The sequence below is a fragment of the Coregonus lavaretus genome (assembly GCF_964263955.1).
Source record: "Coregonus lavaretus genome assembly, chromosome: 1".
In the NCBI taxonomy this organism is placed as follows: Eukaryota; Metazoa; Chordata; class Actinopteri; order Salmoniformes; family Salmonidae; genus Coregonus; species Coregonus lavaretus.
The window spans coordinates 29,822,750-29,836,524 of NC_139988.1; the positions used below are offsets into that span (position 1 = coordinate 29,822,750).

Genomic DNA, 13,775 nt, shown 5'->3' on the forward strand with positions numbered 1-13,775 from the left:
GCCATCTCTTGCACACACACAGGAAGAAAAATAACAGCACGTAGGAGTGTGAGGATCAAAACAGAAAAGCGGTCTTTAAAATCAATCAGACGAGACTATATTTAACCGTGGAAGTAGAACATTGACATAGTGTGTTATTACACACCAGCAAGACTGGGAAAATGAGGAAGGTACTGTGTTATAACTCTCAGACATACAGTAAAAAGGGGTGCTATAAATGCTTGACAATCACTGAATGATTTATTATTTATCACTCCTCTCTATGCTCCCTCATCCACCCATCCCTCTCTCCATCTCTCTCTCTCCATCTATCCCTCTCTCCATCTATCCCTCTCTCCACCCATCCCTCTCTCCATCTATCCCTCTCTCCACCTATCCCTCTCCACCCATCCCTCTCTCCACCCATCCCTCTCTCCACCCATCCCTCTCTCCACCCATCCCTCTCTCCATCTATCTCTCTCAATTCATCCCATCCCTCTCTCCATCTATCCCTCTCAATTCATCCCATCCCTCTCTCCATCTATCCCTCTCTCCATATATCTCTCTCAATTCATCCCATCCCTCTCTCCATCTATCCCTCTCTCCATCTATCCCTCTCAATTCATCCCATCCCTCTCTCCATCTATCCCTCTCTCCATCTATTCATCCCATCCCTCTCTCCATCTATCCCTCTCTCCATCTATCTCTCTCAATTCATCCCATCCCTCTCTCCATCTATCCCTCTCTCCATCTATCCCTCTCTCCATCTATCCCTCTCAATTCATCCCATCCCTCTCTCCATCTATCCCTCTCTCCATCTATCTCTCTCAATTAATCCCATCCCTCTCTCCATCTATCTCTCTCAATTCATCCCATCCCTCTCTCCATCTATCTCTCTCAATTCATTCCATCCTTCTCTCCATCTATCTCTCTCAATTCATTCCATCTCTCTCTCCATATATCTCTCTCAATTCATTCCATCCCTCTCTCCATCTATCTCTCTCAATTCATTCCATCCCTCTCTCCATCTATCTCTCTCAATTCATCCCATCCCTCGCTCCAGCTTCTGTCCTTCTTTCCCCTTCCATCAATCCCCCGTCCCCTAATCTCACCCCACGCTTCATCGCCTCTCTCTACCCCTTTGTCTGCATGGAGAATAGTAGATAGCTCTTTGTTTTTCAGAACTGAATCACAAAGGGTATTGAAAGGACACCATGCTGTAACAACAACACACACGTACGTACACACACACACCCAAACTGAACCCCCCCAGATACTAAGAAGAATAAAGTCAGAAGAGGATCCCACAGTTTATTTATTGTGAATGAACATGATGTCCACAGAGACAGAAATAGAAAAACATTCCAGAGACAACAGCATTTGTTTCTATAAAAAGTCAATCCAATCATTGTGTCTGCCATTCCGTATGACTACAAACTCAGATCAGAATGGAACAGGCATTGATGATCATCGGCTATACATTTTACTAACATTTATGCAGTCTACTTTTACTTATCTATCCAGTATCACCAGAACGTCTGTATGAAGCGGGTGATGAAACAAACAGAAAAACTATAATTTTGCCACTAAGTTAAAAGCTTCTATCCAAAGCGACTTAAAGTACAATGAATGCATACATTTTTCTGAATGTGTATGTGATCCCTGCTGGAATTGAACTCACAGTCGTGGCATTGGCAAGTTCTAACAGAGTCTGTTAATGTGTGTCAGAATGTACATATCATTTATCACTCATCTCATTCTCCTCATAACTCAAACATGTCTCTATCCAACTCTCTGCTGTTCTCTGTTTGCACAGCCAACATTCCCTTGTTCTTTACATTTCATTTCCCTTTAGGTATTTCACTTCAATTAACAAAATGATGGTATGAGTCTTACTGAGGCCCAAGACCAAAGCAAATAACTCAGGCTTGAAGAGACCAAGAGGCAGACTCAATCCAACCTAGTAACCATGATTGTGACACTTACCACAATAACAACTAGAAGTAGGCAGCATGTGCTTCTGAGACCAGATTCTAATCAAAAAAACGTTATTCTACTGCCAATAAGAGCGAGGAGATCTACAAGCCAAGACACAGATGGCCTATATCTGAGTTATGTTGGCAAGACTGTGGCAATTGTATAGCAGTACAAAGCAAATACTCTACGGTTGCTTCCTCACAGTCTAACCAAAGTTAAGGAATTTAAGTAAAACTGAATGTACAAGAGGCCTATTTAGCCACATAGGAACATGAAAGGTCAATAGAAAGTCCATTATAATTAAAACGTTTATGCAGTTGCATGGCAGTACAAAATAAATAGTATACTGTCGCTTCATACAGCAAAGTGCAGTGCGCTCCAACGCAAATGGTGAGAGTGTGAACGAGCTGTCAGCATTGGAGAGAGAACGAGCTGTCAGCATTGGAGAGAGAACGAGAGACAGTGATGTAGGCCTAAACAGTAGCAAACTCCCGCAATCCATACCCACGGGAAGTATGGGTGCTGCAGCACCCCCTGTAAAATCCATACCCACGGGAAGTATGGGTGCTGCAGCACCCCCTGTAAAATTCATACCCACGGGAAGTATGGGTGCTGCAGCACCCCCTGTAAAATCCATACCCACGGGAAGTATGGGTGCTGCAGCACCCCCTGTAAAATCCATACCCACGGGAAGTATGGGTGCTGCAGCACCCCCTGTAAAATCCATACCCACGGGAAGCATGGGTGCTGCAGCACCCCCTGTAAAATCCACCCCAAAAATATGAAAATATATGTGATGTTATTTTTTTTTACATTTTCCCACCAAATTTGTGCACTAGGCCTTTATTAATCCTGTATAAATGGAGAAAAATACCCCGTCTTCTCTGACTAACTCACATTGTCTCTTACTCCCCAGTAAACTACTCTGGGATGATAAGATGCTGTGTGCCATACTGATGCTGCTGCATACACACAAGCACACACATGCAGGCACACACAGTGAATACTGAGAGCTGCCTGCCTCACACATTACACATGTTCATAAACACGCCTGATTGCTCAGTCAAATACACTTCATTGTGTGACTAAACGTGTCTGTCTGGATATAACCTTGCAGAGCCTTCAGAAAGTATTCACACCCCTCGACTTTTTCCACATTTTGTTGTGTTACAAGGTGGGATTCAAATAGATTTAATTTTCATTTTTGTCAACGATCTACACAAAATACTCTGTCACAAGTGGAAGAAAAATTCTAACATTAATTCTAAAATTAGTTTTTTTATGATAAAAATAAACAGAATAGAGCTAAGCACAGGCAAATAAATAAAATAAAATACTAAACAATTAAAATATATCTTGATTACTAAGTATTCAACCCCCTGAGTCAATACATGTTAGAATCACCTTTGGCAGCGATTACAGCTGTGAGTCTTTCTGGGTAAGTCTCTAAGAACTTTGCACAGTGTCTGTTGGATTGCAGACTGAACCAGGTTTTCCTCTAGGATTTTGCCTGTGCTTAGCTCTATTCTGGTTCTTTTTATCATAAAAAACTCCATAGTCTTTGCCGATGACAAGCATACCCATAACATGATGCAGCCACCATCATGCTTGAAAATATTGAGTGGTACTCAGTGATGTGTTGTGTTGGATTTTCCCCAACCATAACGCTTTGTATTTTGGACATACATTTCATTTCTTTGCCACATTCTTTGCAATTTTACTTTAGTGCCTCATTGCAAACAGGATGCATGTTTTGTAATATTTGATTTCTGTATAGGCTTCCTTATTTTCACTCTGTCAATTAGGTTAGTATTGTGGAGTAACTACAATGTTTTTGATGCATCCTCAGTTTTCTCCTACCACAGCCATTAAACTCTGTAACTGTTTTAAAGTCACCATTGGCCTCATGGTGAAATCCTGGAGCGGTTTCCTTCCTCTCCAGCAACTGAGTTAGGAAAGACACCTGTATCTTTGTAGTGACTGGGTGTATTGATACACCATCCAAAGTGTAATTAATAACTTCACCATGCTCAAAGGGATATGAAATGTCAGCTTTTTTTAACCCAGGCATAAAATGGGATCCATGTCGTCCAAAAAGTTATACTTTTGAATCATCTGTCCATAAAAAATTATTCCAAGAGTCTTGATGATCATTCAGGTGCTTCCAGGTGCTTTTTGGCAAACTTAAGTCGAAAACCAAACACTGCATTCCACAGTAAGAACCACATACCAACGATCAAGCATGGTTTGGGGATGCTTTGCTGCCTCAGGACCTGGATGACTTGCCTTAATAGAAGGAACCATGAATTCTGCTCTGTATCAGAGAATTCTACAGGAGAATGTCAGGCCATCCGTCTGTGAGCTGAAGCTGAAGCGCAGCTGGGTCATGCAGCAAGACTATGATCCAAAGAACACAATTAAGTCTACATGAAAATGGCTAAAAAGCAACACATTTGAAGTTCTGAAATGGCCTAGTCAAAGTCCAGACCTAATCCCAATTGAGATGTCGTGGCAGGACTTCAAACGAGCAGTTCATGCTTGAAAACCTACAAATGTCGCTGAGTTAAAGCAGTTCTGCATGCAAGAGTGGGCCAAAATTCCTCAACAGCGATGTGAGAAACTGATCAACAACTGCAGGAAGCATTTGGTTGCAGTCAATGCAGCTTAGTTGAATGCACTGACTAAGTCGCTCTGGATAGCAGACTGAACCAGGTTTTCCTCTGGCCACTTTAAGAAATAGAACACTAGTCACTTGAGTAATGTTTACATATCTTGCACTACTCATCTCATATGTATATACTGTATTTTATTCTATAATATTCTACTGTATCTTAGTCCATGCCGCTCTGCCATTGCTTGTCCATATATGTATATATTCTTAAATTCCATTCCTTACTAGATTTGTGTGTATAGGGTATATGTTGTGAAATTGTTAGATATTACTTGTTAGATATTACTGCACTGTCAGAGCTAGAAGCACAATCATTTCGCTACACCCGCAATAACATCTGCTAAACACGTGTATGTGACAAATCCAATTTGATTTGATTTGATTTGGATAAGTGTCTGCTAAATAAGCAAAATGTAAATGTAAAAATGAACAATTGCAAAGTACACTGGGTATTATTATTTTCCTTGTTTTGGGGTAGGAGCTAATTAGAATAATACCCAGCATGCTTTGCAAGTGTTAATTTCTATATTTACATTTAGGTCATTTAGCACAAAGTCTTATCACACCATAGTGCCTAGAAAATTCTGAACCGCTATAAAAAATAAAATGTTATAGAAAAGTATTTTGTATTTTGAAAATACAGATTACAGGTACAGTATGTTGTTAGAAAATACATTGAATTGTAGTTCAGGCTGGTGAAATACAAATGACAAAATACTCAAAAGTAATTGAAATACTGCCCATCTCTGGAAACATCGTGGTGTTGATGGCGTGTACTTTGAATCCCTAAGACACTTCAACCCCAGACAGACTCATATGACTGGCTGGTTCTACTTTCTTCTTACGAGGGTGGCATTACATCCTGCCGACTCACGCCGCCCAGCTCAAACATGGCCGACGGAGCATTGCCATGGCGACAAAGTGACCCTGACTATTAGCACATGTAAAGGCTTTATCCCACTAAGAGGCTCACAGGCTGCTAAGGAGAACACAACCAATCTGGCCCGGCAGAGAGAAGGGAGCGGGGGAGAGGGATAGTGGAGAGAGAAAGAAAGATAGGGAGGGACGGAGGGTAGATAGAGAGAGGTATTGGGACTAGTACTGTTCCAATATAAGGAACAATCAGTGTAGCACTTCCATATGAAATCAAAGTGTTTTTTTTAGATCAGTGCAGGTGAGTAACGAAGAGACAAGGAGAGGAAGCCACTGTAGACTATTGAGTTGCAGCCCTGATGTTTAATTGAGTGTCAGTTGGGGCGGAGGAGGTGAGACCGTGTGTTTGGAGATGTCTCTCTCAATAAGAACTGATCAGAGAGCTGTACTTCTGACTGTGGAAGTGACTGGCAGGTTAGGATCCCCTGGAAGTCTAGGCCTGACTCTCTTTCTCTACAGGATGTCTCTATTCTGTCCATCACCCTCTCTGTTATTCTCACTTTTCTATTTCTATTTATCTTTCTCTCTCGCTCTCTTTTATCTCTCTCTCTCTTTCTATCCCTCTCTCATCAAAATACATTTTTAATCCCCTCTTTCTCTCTCGGTTGCCCTCTGGTAGGTACAGGTCTGTCATATACCATTCATACTGTATGTTCCATCTCTGTCCTTACCTTGGAAATATTGCTGGACCTGCTGGCAGAATGACCCAGGGGCTTCTCATTCTGAAAGAGAGGAACAGAAAGACAGACTTAGTACTGTCTTACTACATAAATATTAGACACATTTAGTCATTTTGAAACACCAACCACTGTAGCAGCAGATACTGTAAGTCATATCAACGTTTGACTGGGCCAGTAACCGAAAGGTCGCTGGTTCGAATTCCCGCGCCGACTAGGTGAAAAATCTGTCGATATGGCCCTTGAGCAAGGCACTAAACCCTAATTGCTCCTGTAAGTCGCTCTGGATGAGATTTTCTGCTAAATGACTAAAATGTAAATGTGAAATACCTTCTGCCTTGAACTGCGTTAGAGACACAAGAGACAACAAGGTGAATGTCCATCTGTTATAACTTTGGCAGTGATTACACATGATAACATATGGCTCGTAATGATTATTACATCTTTCCAGCACTGCACATTTACCAGCTGTTTGGTTATGGACACAAACACACTTATGCATGTACACATGCACGCACACACACACACACACACACACACAAACACAAGCTCTCTCTCTTGCTCTCTCTCGCTCTTTCTGTCTATACATTACCATACTGATGCTTTCGCAACAAGTTCAGTGGAATAGTCAGAAGATTTTCAGATGATAACAACTAGTTGATACTTGATTAAATTGACTTGTTTCATGCTCAAGAAACAGACTGACATGCACGAGCACACACTTTTTAAAATGTAACAACTCTATCACTTCCCTTCTGTATCTCGCTTTCCCTAGTTACCATGGTGATGTTAGTGAGAGGTCTGTGTGTTAAGTTTCTTTATCCCCCTGTCCCCATCCTCTCCCTTCCATTCCTCTCTCTCTCTATCCATGTCTGTCTGGCATTGGCCGAACTTCAGCCTAAAGATACATAAGGAAGCAACACACACACACACACAAGCGCGTACGCATGCACCCCCCCCAACACACACCCACAAACATGTATACACACACACAAACATTGTGATTAATGACTGAACTGTGAACTGGTGTGTGCCATCATCACACTATTACTTATTTCTGAGGGAGGCAGGGGCTGTGAACGATCTGCTGTCAAATAGCAGATAAGCATAGAACACACATACACACACTCACTCACTTCTGATAAACAGACCCTGATGGATCCACACACAGCACATACACACACATCTGAGAACCTGTGTGTTTATCCATCTGTGTGGCCATAACGGTTGGCTCATGTGACGTGTGTTCTTTATGAAGAGCAGACTTAAACATACAGTATCGTACTGAGAAACAGAGCAACAGACAGATACAGAAGAGATAATAAGAGAACAATGCGATAGAGAAGGAAATATGGAAAGAGAGAGAGAGCGATAATAGGGGGAACAGAAATGATTTTTTGTCCTCTGTTTCTTCGAGTAATGGAGTAATGATGAGGAACTCAACGTTGCCATGAGAGCCGCTGCGGAGGGAAAATAACAAGGCCACTATTACACAGCTGACCCTCCAATTTAATAGGACAGGATGATTAGAATAAAACGAGAGAGACTGATAGACAGGGAAGAGCTGTGCTGAACACTCTCCGCGGTCAGATTAGAGAGGAAGGGCTTTCGTCCCAGCAAGGAACTGAAGCAGTATTTATTTTTCCATCTCCGTTCTCTCTTGCCGTCTCTCTCAGTAAAATATGTCACTAGTCTCACTGGGTTTGAGAGTAAGTCCCACCGTCTCATTGAACACACACATGCACGCACACACACGTCTCAAGCCTGTTTATCTATCTGTGTGTGGTCATAATGGTTGGCTCATGTGACGTGTGTTCTCTTAGGTTCTTTTCACTCATTGTCTTTATGATGAGCACACAGCGTCGCAAACGTATCTACTTTATCATGGACTGATGCCATCTGAATTCTAGACAGAGATATACAGTACACTGAGTATACCAAACATTAGGAACACCTTCCTAATATTGAGTTGCAGTTCTTGACACAAACCTGGCACCTACTACCATACCCCGTTCAAAGGCACTTACATTTTCTGTCTTACCCATTCACCCTCTGAATGGCACACATACACAATCCATGTCTTAATTGTCTCAAGGCTTAAAAATCATTTTTTAACCGGTCTCCTCCCCTTCATCCACACTGATTTAAGTGGATTTAACAAGTGACATCAATAAGGGATCATAGCTTTCACCTGGATTCACCTGGTCAGTCTATGTCATGGAAAGAGCAGGTGTTCACTCAGTGTACAGTACATGAACATAACACTTAAACATACATTATCATACATATACTGAGAAACAGACAGATAAAAGGAAGATAAGAAGAGAAGGGACGATAGAGAGAGAGAGAAATAAAGTAGGAAATAAATAGAGAGAGAAAGAGAGAGAGAGCGAGCTATAATAGGAACATATTTCTTGTCCTCTGTTCCTTCGCCAGTCTAAGACGTAGTAATGATGAGGAACTCAAGGTTGCCATGAGAGTCGCTGTGGAGGGAAAATAACAAGGCCACTAATACACAGTGAACCTTCCAATTTAATAGGATAGGATAGGAAGAGGCGATGAGGAGAGATGGATGGATAGATGAGGAGGGAAGAGCAAAGTGCTGAACACTCCACACTCAGATTAGAGACAAAAAAGAGAAGCATTTTGTCCTGGCAAGGAACTAATTGACTTTTTCCCTGTCTTTGTTTATATCTACCTCTCTTTGTTCTTCTCTGCCTCTATCTCTGCCTTTCCCTCTCTTCTTCACTCCCTCTCCCTTTCTCTCACACACACACACACACACACACACAGTCCCATCATATCAGTGACAGTAGTCTATAAAAAATGTAAATGTAAAATGTATAAAAGGACTAAGTCTCACGAGTCATCCATTATTCTGTGAGAGAAGCTCTAGAGTTTCAAACGTCTCTGTCTTTCTCTCTTCGCTCTCCCTCTTCTCTCTCTCTCTTCTCTCTCTCTCTTCTCTCTCTCTTCTCTCTCTCTTCTCTCTCTCTTCTCTCCTCTCTCTCTTCTCTCTCTCTTATCTCTCTTCTCTCTCTTCTCTCTCCCTCTGTGGACTGGGTAACAACTCCTGGCTGTGATGATCCAGACCTGTGTGAGTGAGGTAAAGGGAGGCTCAGGAGGATATGACAGAGGAGAGGAGACATTTTGTCTTGGTGGTTCATGGCTCCGAGGCTTAAGTCTCTGTTCAGGGGCTCAGAGCTTCAGGGCCTCTGTGTGGGCTGTCCCTTGCCTCTGTCTGAGCCCTGAAGACTTTCACAATGTTCCATCTTTTCAGAACCCAGTTATGTTGAGGAATTCTAACCTTCATAAATTCACCTCACCTCCAAATCAGAGTTTGTCAGAAGTTTTAATTCCTCAAAAGTAGAACTATAGCAACTATATAATCTTCTTTCCCTGTACCAGACAGTTACCTCATAACCATAGACATATTTACATTTACATTTTTGTCATTTAGCAGACGCTCTTATCCAGAGCGACTTACAGGAGCAATTAGGGTTAAGTGCCTTGCTCAAGGGCACATCGACAGATTTTTCACCTAGTCGGCTCGGGGATTAGAACCAGCGACCTTTCGGTTACTGGCACAACGCTCTTAACCACTAAGCTACCTGTCGCCCCGATATCAGTTATATTATTAACATGAGACATCTATGTCTTTATCAATGGAAAAGATAAATGCTTGAGATTTATATCATTTAAAAGCTTACAAACATGGTTGTCAAACTGTTTTATAATTTCTTTAAAAAAATGCTTTTAAATTGTAAACTTTTTCTTTATACCTTAAACGCCAATGATCTAAAAACGCGTGAACTATGATTTTTTTCAAATTCGCATATGTTGGTTTTTGCGCTGTGCCCGCCATCGGTTGAGACAACATGCTCTTGACTACAGGGTGGGTGTCATGTTTTGGCTGATAAATGTACTAAAATGGGAATACAATTGAAATTTCGAATGGTACCATTAAGATGGCTGGAGGTCCACACATCAGAGAATGCTGACTTGAATGGGAATATCTGTTGTTTTAAATTATACTGCCAATCCTCCATAGGAAACCTATTGAAATCATAGAAATATAGATCATAGAATATACATGACCATTTAAGTTGACAGGTGGGTGGACCAGCGGCCATCTTTGCGGTTGGAATTAGAAGGTAAAATTTCAATTTCAATTTCAATGGTGTACCAGCTAAATTGCAGTGGTCTGAACTATTAATTATATTTCTATGATTGAAATGACACCCACCCTGTATTCAAGAGCATGTTGTGTCTCAACCGATGGTAGGCACAACACAAAAATGGCTGAGTTTACATATTTTTTGATAATTTACTTTAAAGGTTAAATGTCAATTTTTAGTCAATAATTTTGTTGTTGTTGAAATTATCAAATAGTTTGACAACCCTGTTTGTAAGCTTTTAAATGATATCAATCTCAACCGTTTATCTTTTCCAGTGATGAAGACATGGATGTATCATGGTATGGTGGGGTATACAAAATGGGTCAACTTTGAGCACCTCTTTCTCTTGAATGTTTTGGCACTTAGCAAAAGAGTGCCTTCTGCACTGCTATTTCAGTTATCACTTAATCTGACTATTCTCTCATTGATTTCATTGACTTGTTTCAGCAATTTGAATTTGTGTGTTCAGTATAGTTGTCTAATGTTGGTGGAGCATATTATTCTGTTTTAAGGTTACTCCTGAATATGATAAATATAATAGTTTTTCTTCAGTATATTTTTAACAAAGCTGAGATTTACTTTGAGGTGCTAAGTGTAGGAATAGGCCTACAGGTGAAACCAGTCATTGATACAGACATGGTGGCGTAGCAGGAAGATCGGAATGCCGTGAATTCAACTCCCAGGTGAGGACATGTTAAATAATAATCTGTATGAATAAAGATACACAATGTAATCAAGTATGTCAAATATGTAAGTTGAAAACACTATGTTAAAAGCATTGTTTGTGTGGGTGTCCCTAGCATTGCCAAAAGACAAAGAGCTGTGACTGGATCAGTGGTTCATTTACATTTTTACATTTAAATTTTTGTCATTTAGCAGACGCTCTTATCCAGAGCGACTTACAGTTAGTGAGTGCATACATAATTTTTTTTACTTTTTCATACTGGCCCCCCGTGGGAATCGAACCCACAACCCTGGTGTTGCAAACGCCATGCTCTACCAACTGAGCTACATCCCTGCCGGCCATTCCCTCCCGGTCGCGGCCGGCTACAACAGAGCCTGGATTCGAACCAGGATCTCTAGTGGCACAGCTAGCACTGCGATGCAGTGCCTTAGACCACTGTGCCACATGGTTCACCAATCAGGGATATTATTTTTGACGACGTATCGTTTTGACAATATCGCAATATAATTTTTTGCTTGTTCTCCATCTTCTTTTTAAATAGGGAGACAATTTCTTTTCAGTACTTTTATTTTATTTTATTTATTTATTATTTATTTTCCATGACTGATCGAAACTCATTTTCTCATGGCTCTCTCTTGTCCCTCTGCAGCAGACATATGGTGAGCAATATGTTTGGAACATCGAATCGCAATACATATAGAATTGGCACCTACACGTAAGTATCGTGATAATATCGTATATGTGATGTCCCTGGCAATTCCCAGCCCTAACCATGACACAACGTCCCAAGAATGTTAAGGATACCTTCTGGAGACCATGACACAACGTACAAGAACGTCCTAAAAATGTCCTTGGGGATGTCTCTGGGACCAACCGGGAACTAGACAAAACCTCCAGGTGACCATGACACAACGTCCCAAGAACGTCCTAAAAACATCCCAGGGACAAACTGGGAACTATAAAACGGTCCCCCAGAGAATGTTCCCCTTGGAACCATCATGCGACGTCCTAAGGACTAGTAAAATGAAAGTCCTGAGAACGTCCTAGAAATGTCCTGACATGGCCCTCAATGACGTCCTGGGAACTTACAGGTAACTAGACAAAGGTCCTCCAGAGAACATTCCCTTGGGACCGTCACGCGACGTCCTAAGGACTAATAAAATTAAAGTATTGAGAACATCCTAAAAAGTGACGTCCTGGGAACCTACAGGGAACTAGACAAAACTGGAACCTGTACTGAACGTCCTCTTATTGTCCCAAGGTTAACGTCATGTTTGAATGTTACTAGAATGTTCTCAGAATGTCAGTGGGATAACGTCTTTGCAAATTGGCAAAACCCTTAAAGGGACTGAATTGGAACGTCACATTATTTCCTTAGGACGCCCCCTGTTTGCTGGCTTAATACAATCATCTAGCATGAAATTCCAGGACGCACGTGCACACACACAGCCCTCAGCATGCACAATGGACAGGATATGTGAAAGCATCATCATTCACTGTCCCCAAGAGTACATAAGAGAGGCGAGAATTACATGGACTGAAGAGAGGAATGATTACATGGTGATAGGCTAAGAGAGAATGGCTCAGAAAGTCCATAGGGACTATAAAAACTCTTATAAAATGGCAAAGAATATATCAATTCAGTTTTCTGTTGAACAGAAACATCACATCTACTTAGGACAGGAATATTGCAACATAAAAATGTAATAAAACCCATATCAAAATTGACATATCAATTAAGTTTTTCATTTAACAGAACATTACAACACATTCAGCATCAGAAGGAGCCTGGGTAATGAGTTATTTAAAACGAGCAGCTTCTCTCTCTCTGTAGGAAAAGTGCCAGAGATGTCACTCTTAATCATCTACTGTCAGATCATCTGCCAAAATGTTGAGAGAAGAACTGAGGGTGAGAGATAGAGTGGGACAAAGAGACTGGGAGGGAGAAGGAGATGGAAAAAGAGAGAGCGAGAGACAGACAGTGGGAGGGAGAGCGAGATGGAAACAAAGAGAGAGAGGGGAAGGGGGGGGGGGAAGAGAGATAGTAGAGATAGCTAGCAGAGTCAGTGAAAATGAGGAGAACGAAAGGGAGGAAACAATTCAATCATCAGAACTAATGGCCTGCACACAAGCACACACACACACACACACACACACACACACACACACACACACACACACACACACACACACAGACAGACAGACAGACAGACAGACAGACAGACAGACAGACAGACAGACAGACAGACAGACAGACAGACAGACAGACAGACAGACAGACAGACAGACAGACAGACAGACAGACAGACAGACAGACAGACAGACAGACAGACAGACAGACAGACAGACAGACAGACAGACAGACAGACAGACAGACAGACAGACAGACAGACAGACAGACAGACAGACAGACAGACAGACAGACAGACAGACAGACAGACAGACAGACAGACAGACAGACAGACAGACAGACAGACAGACAGACAGACAGACAGACAGACAGACAGACAGACAGACAGACAGACAGACAGACAGACAGACAGACAGACAGACAGACAGACAGACAGACAGACAGACAGACAGACAGACAGACAGACAGACAGACAGACAGACAGACAGACAGACAGACAGACAGACAGACAGACAGACAGACAGACAGACAGACAGACAGACAG

The 13,775-nt window shown here is 41.7% G+C and overlaps 1 protein-coding gene across 1 annotated transcript in view; it reads right to left on the reverse strand.

Annotated features, from left to right (window-relative positions):
* Positions 1 to 13,775, reverse strand: part of LOC311132993 (E3 ubiquitin-protein ligase MARCHF8-like) — a 121,664-nt gene that overhangs the window by 5,642 nt on the left and 102,247 nt on the right. Inside the window, exon 3 of the mRNA XM_084166408.1 lies at positions 6,232 to 6,282. Within this exon, the coding sequence (XP_084022534.1) occupies positions 6,232 to 6,282 (51 nt within the window). The remainder of the gene's footprint in view (positions 1 to 6,231; positions 6,283 to 13,775) is intronic.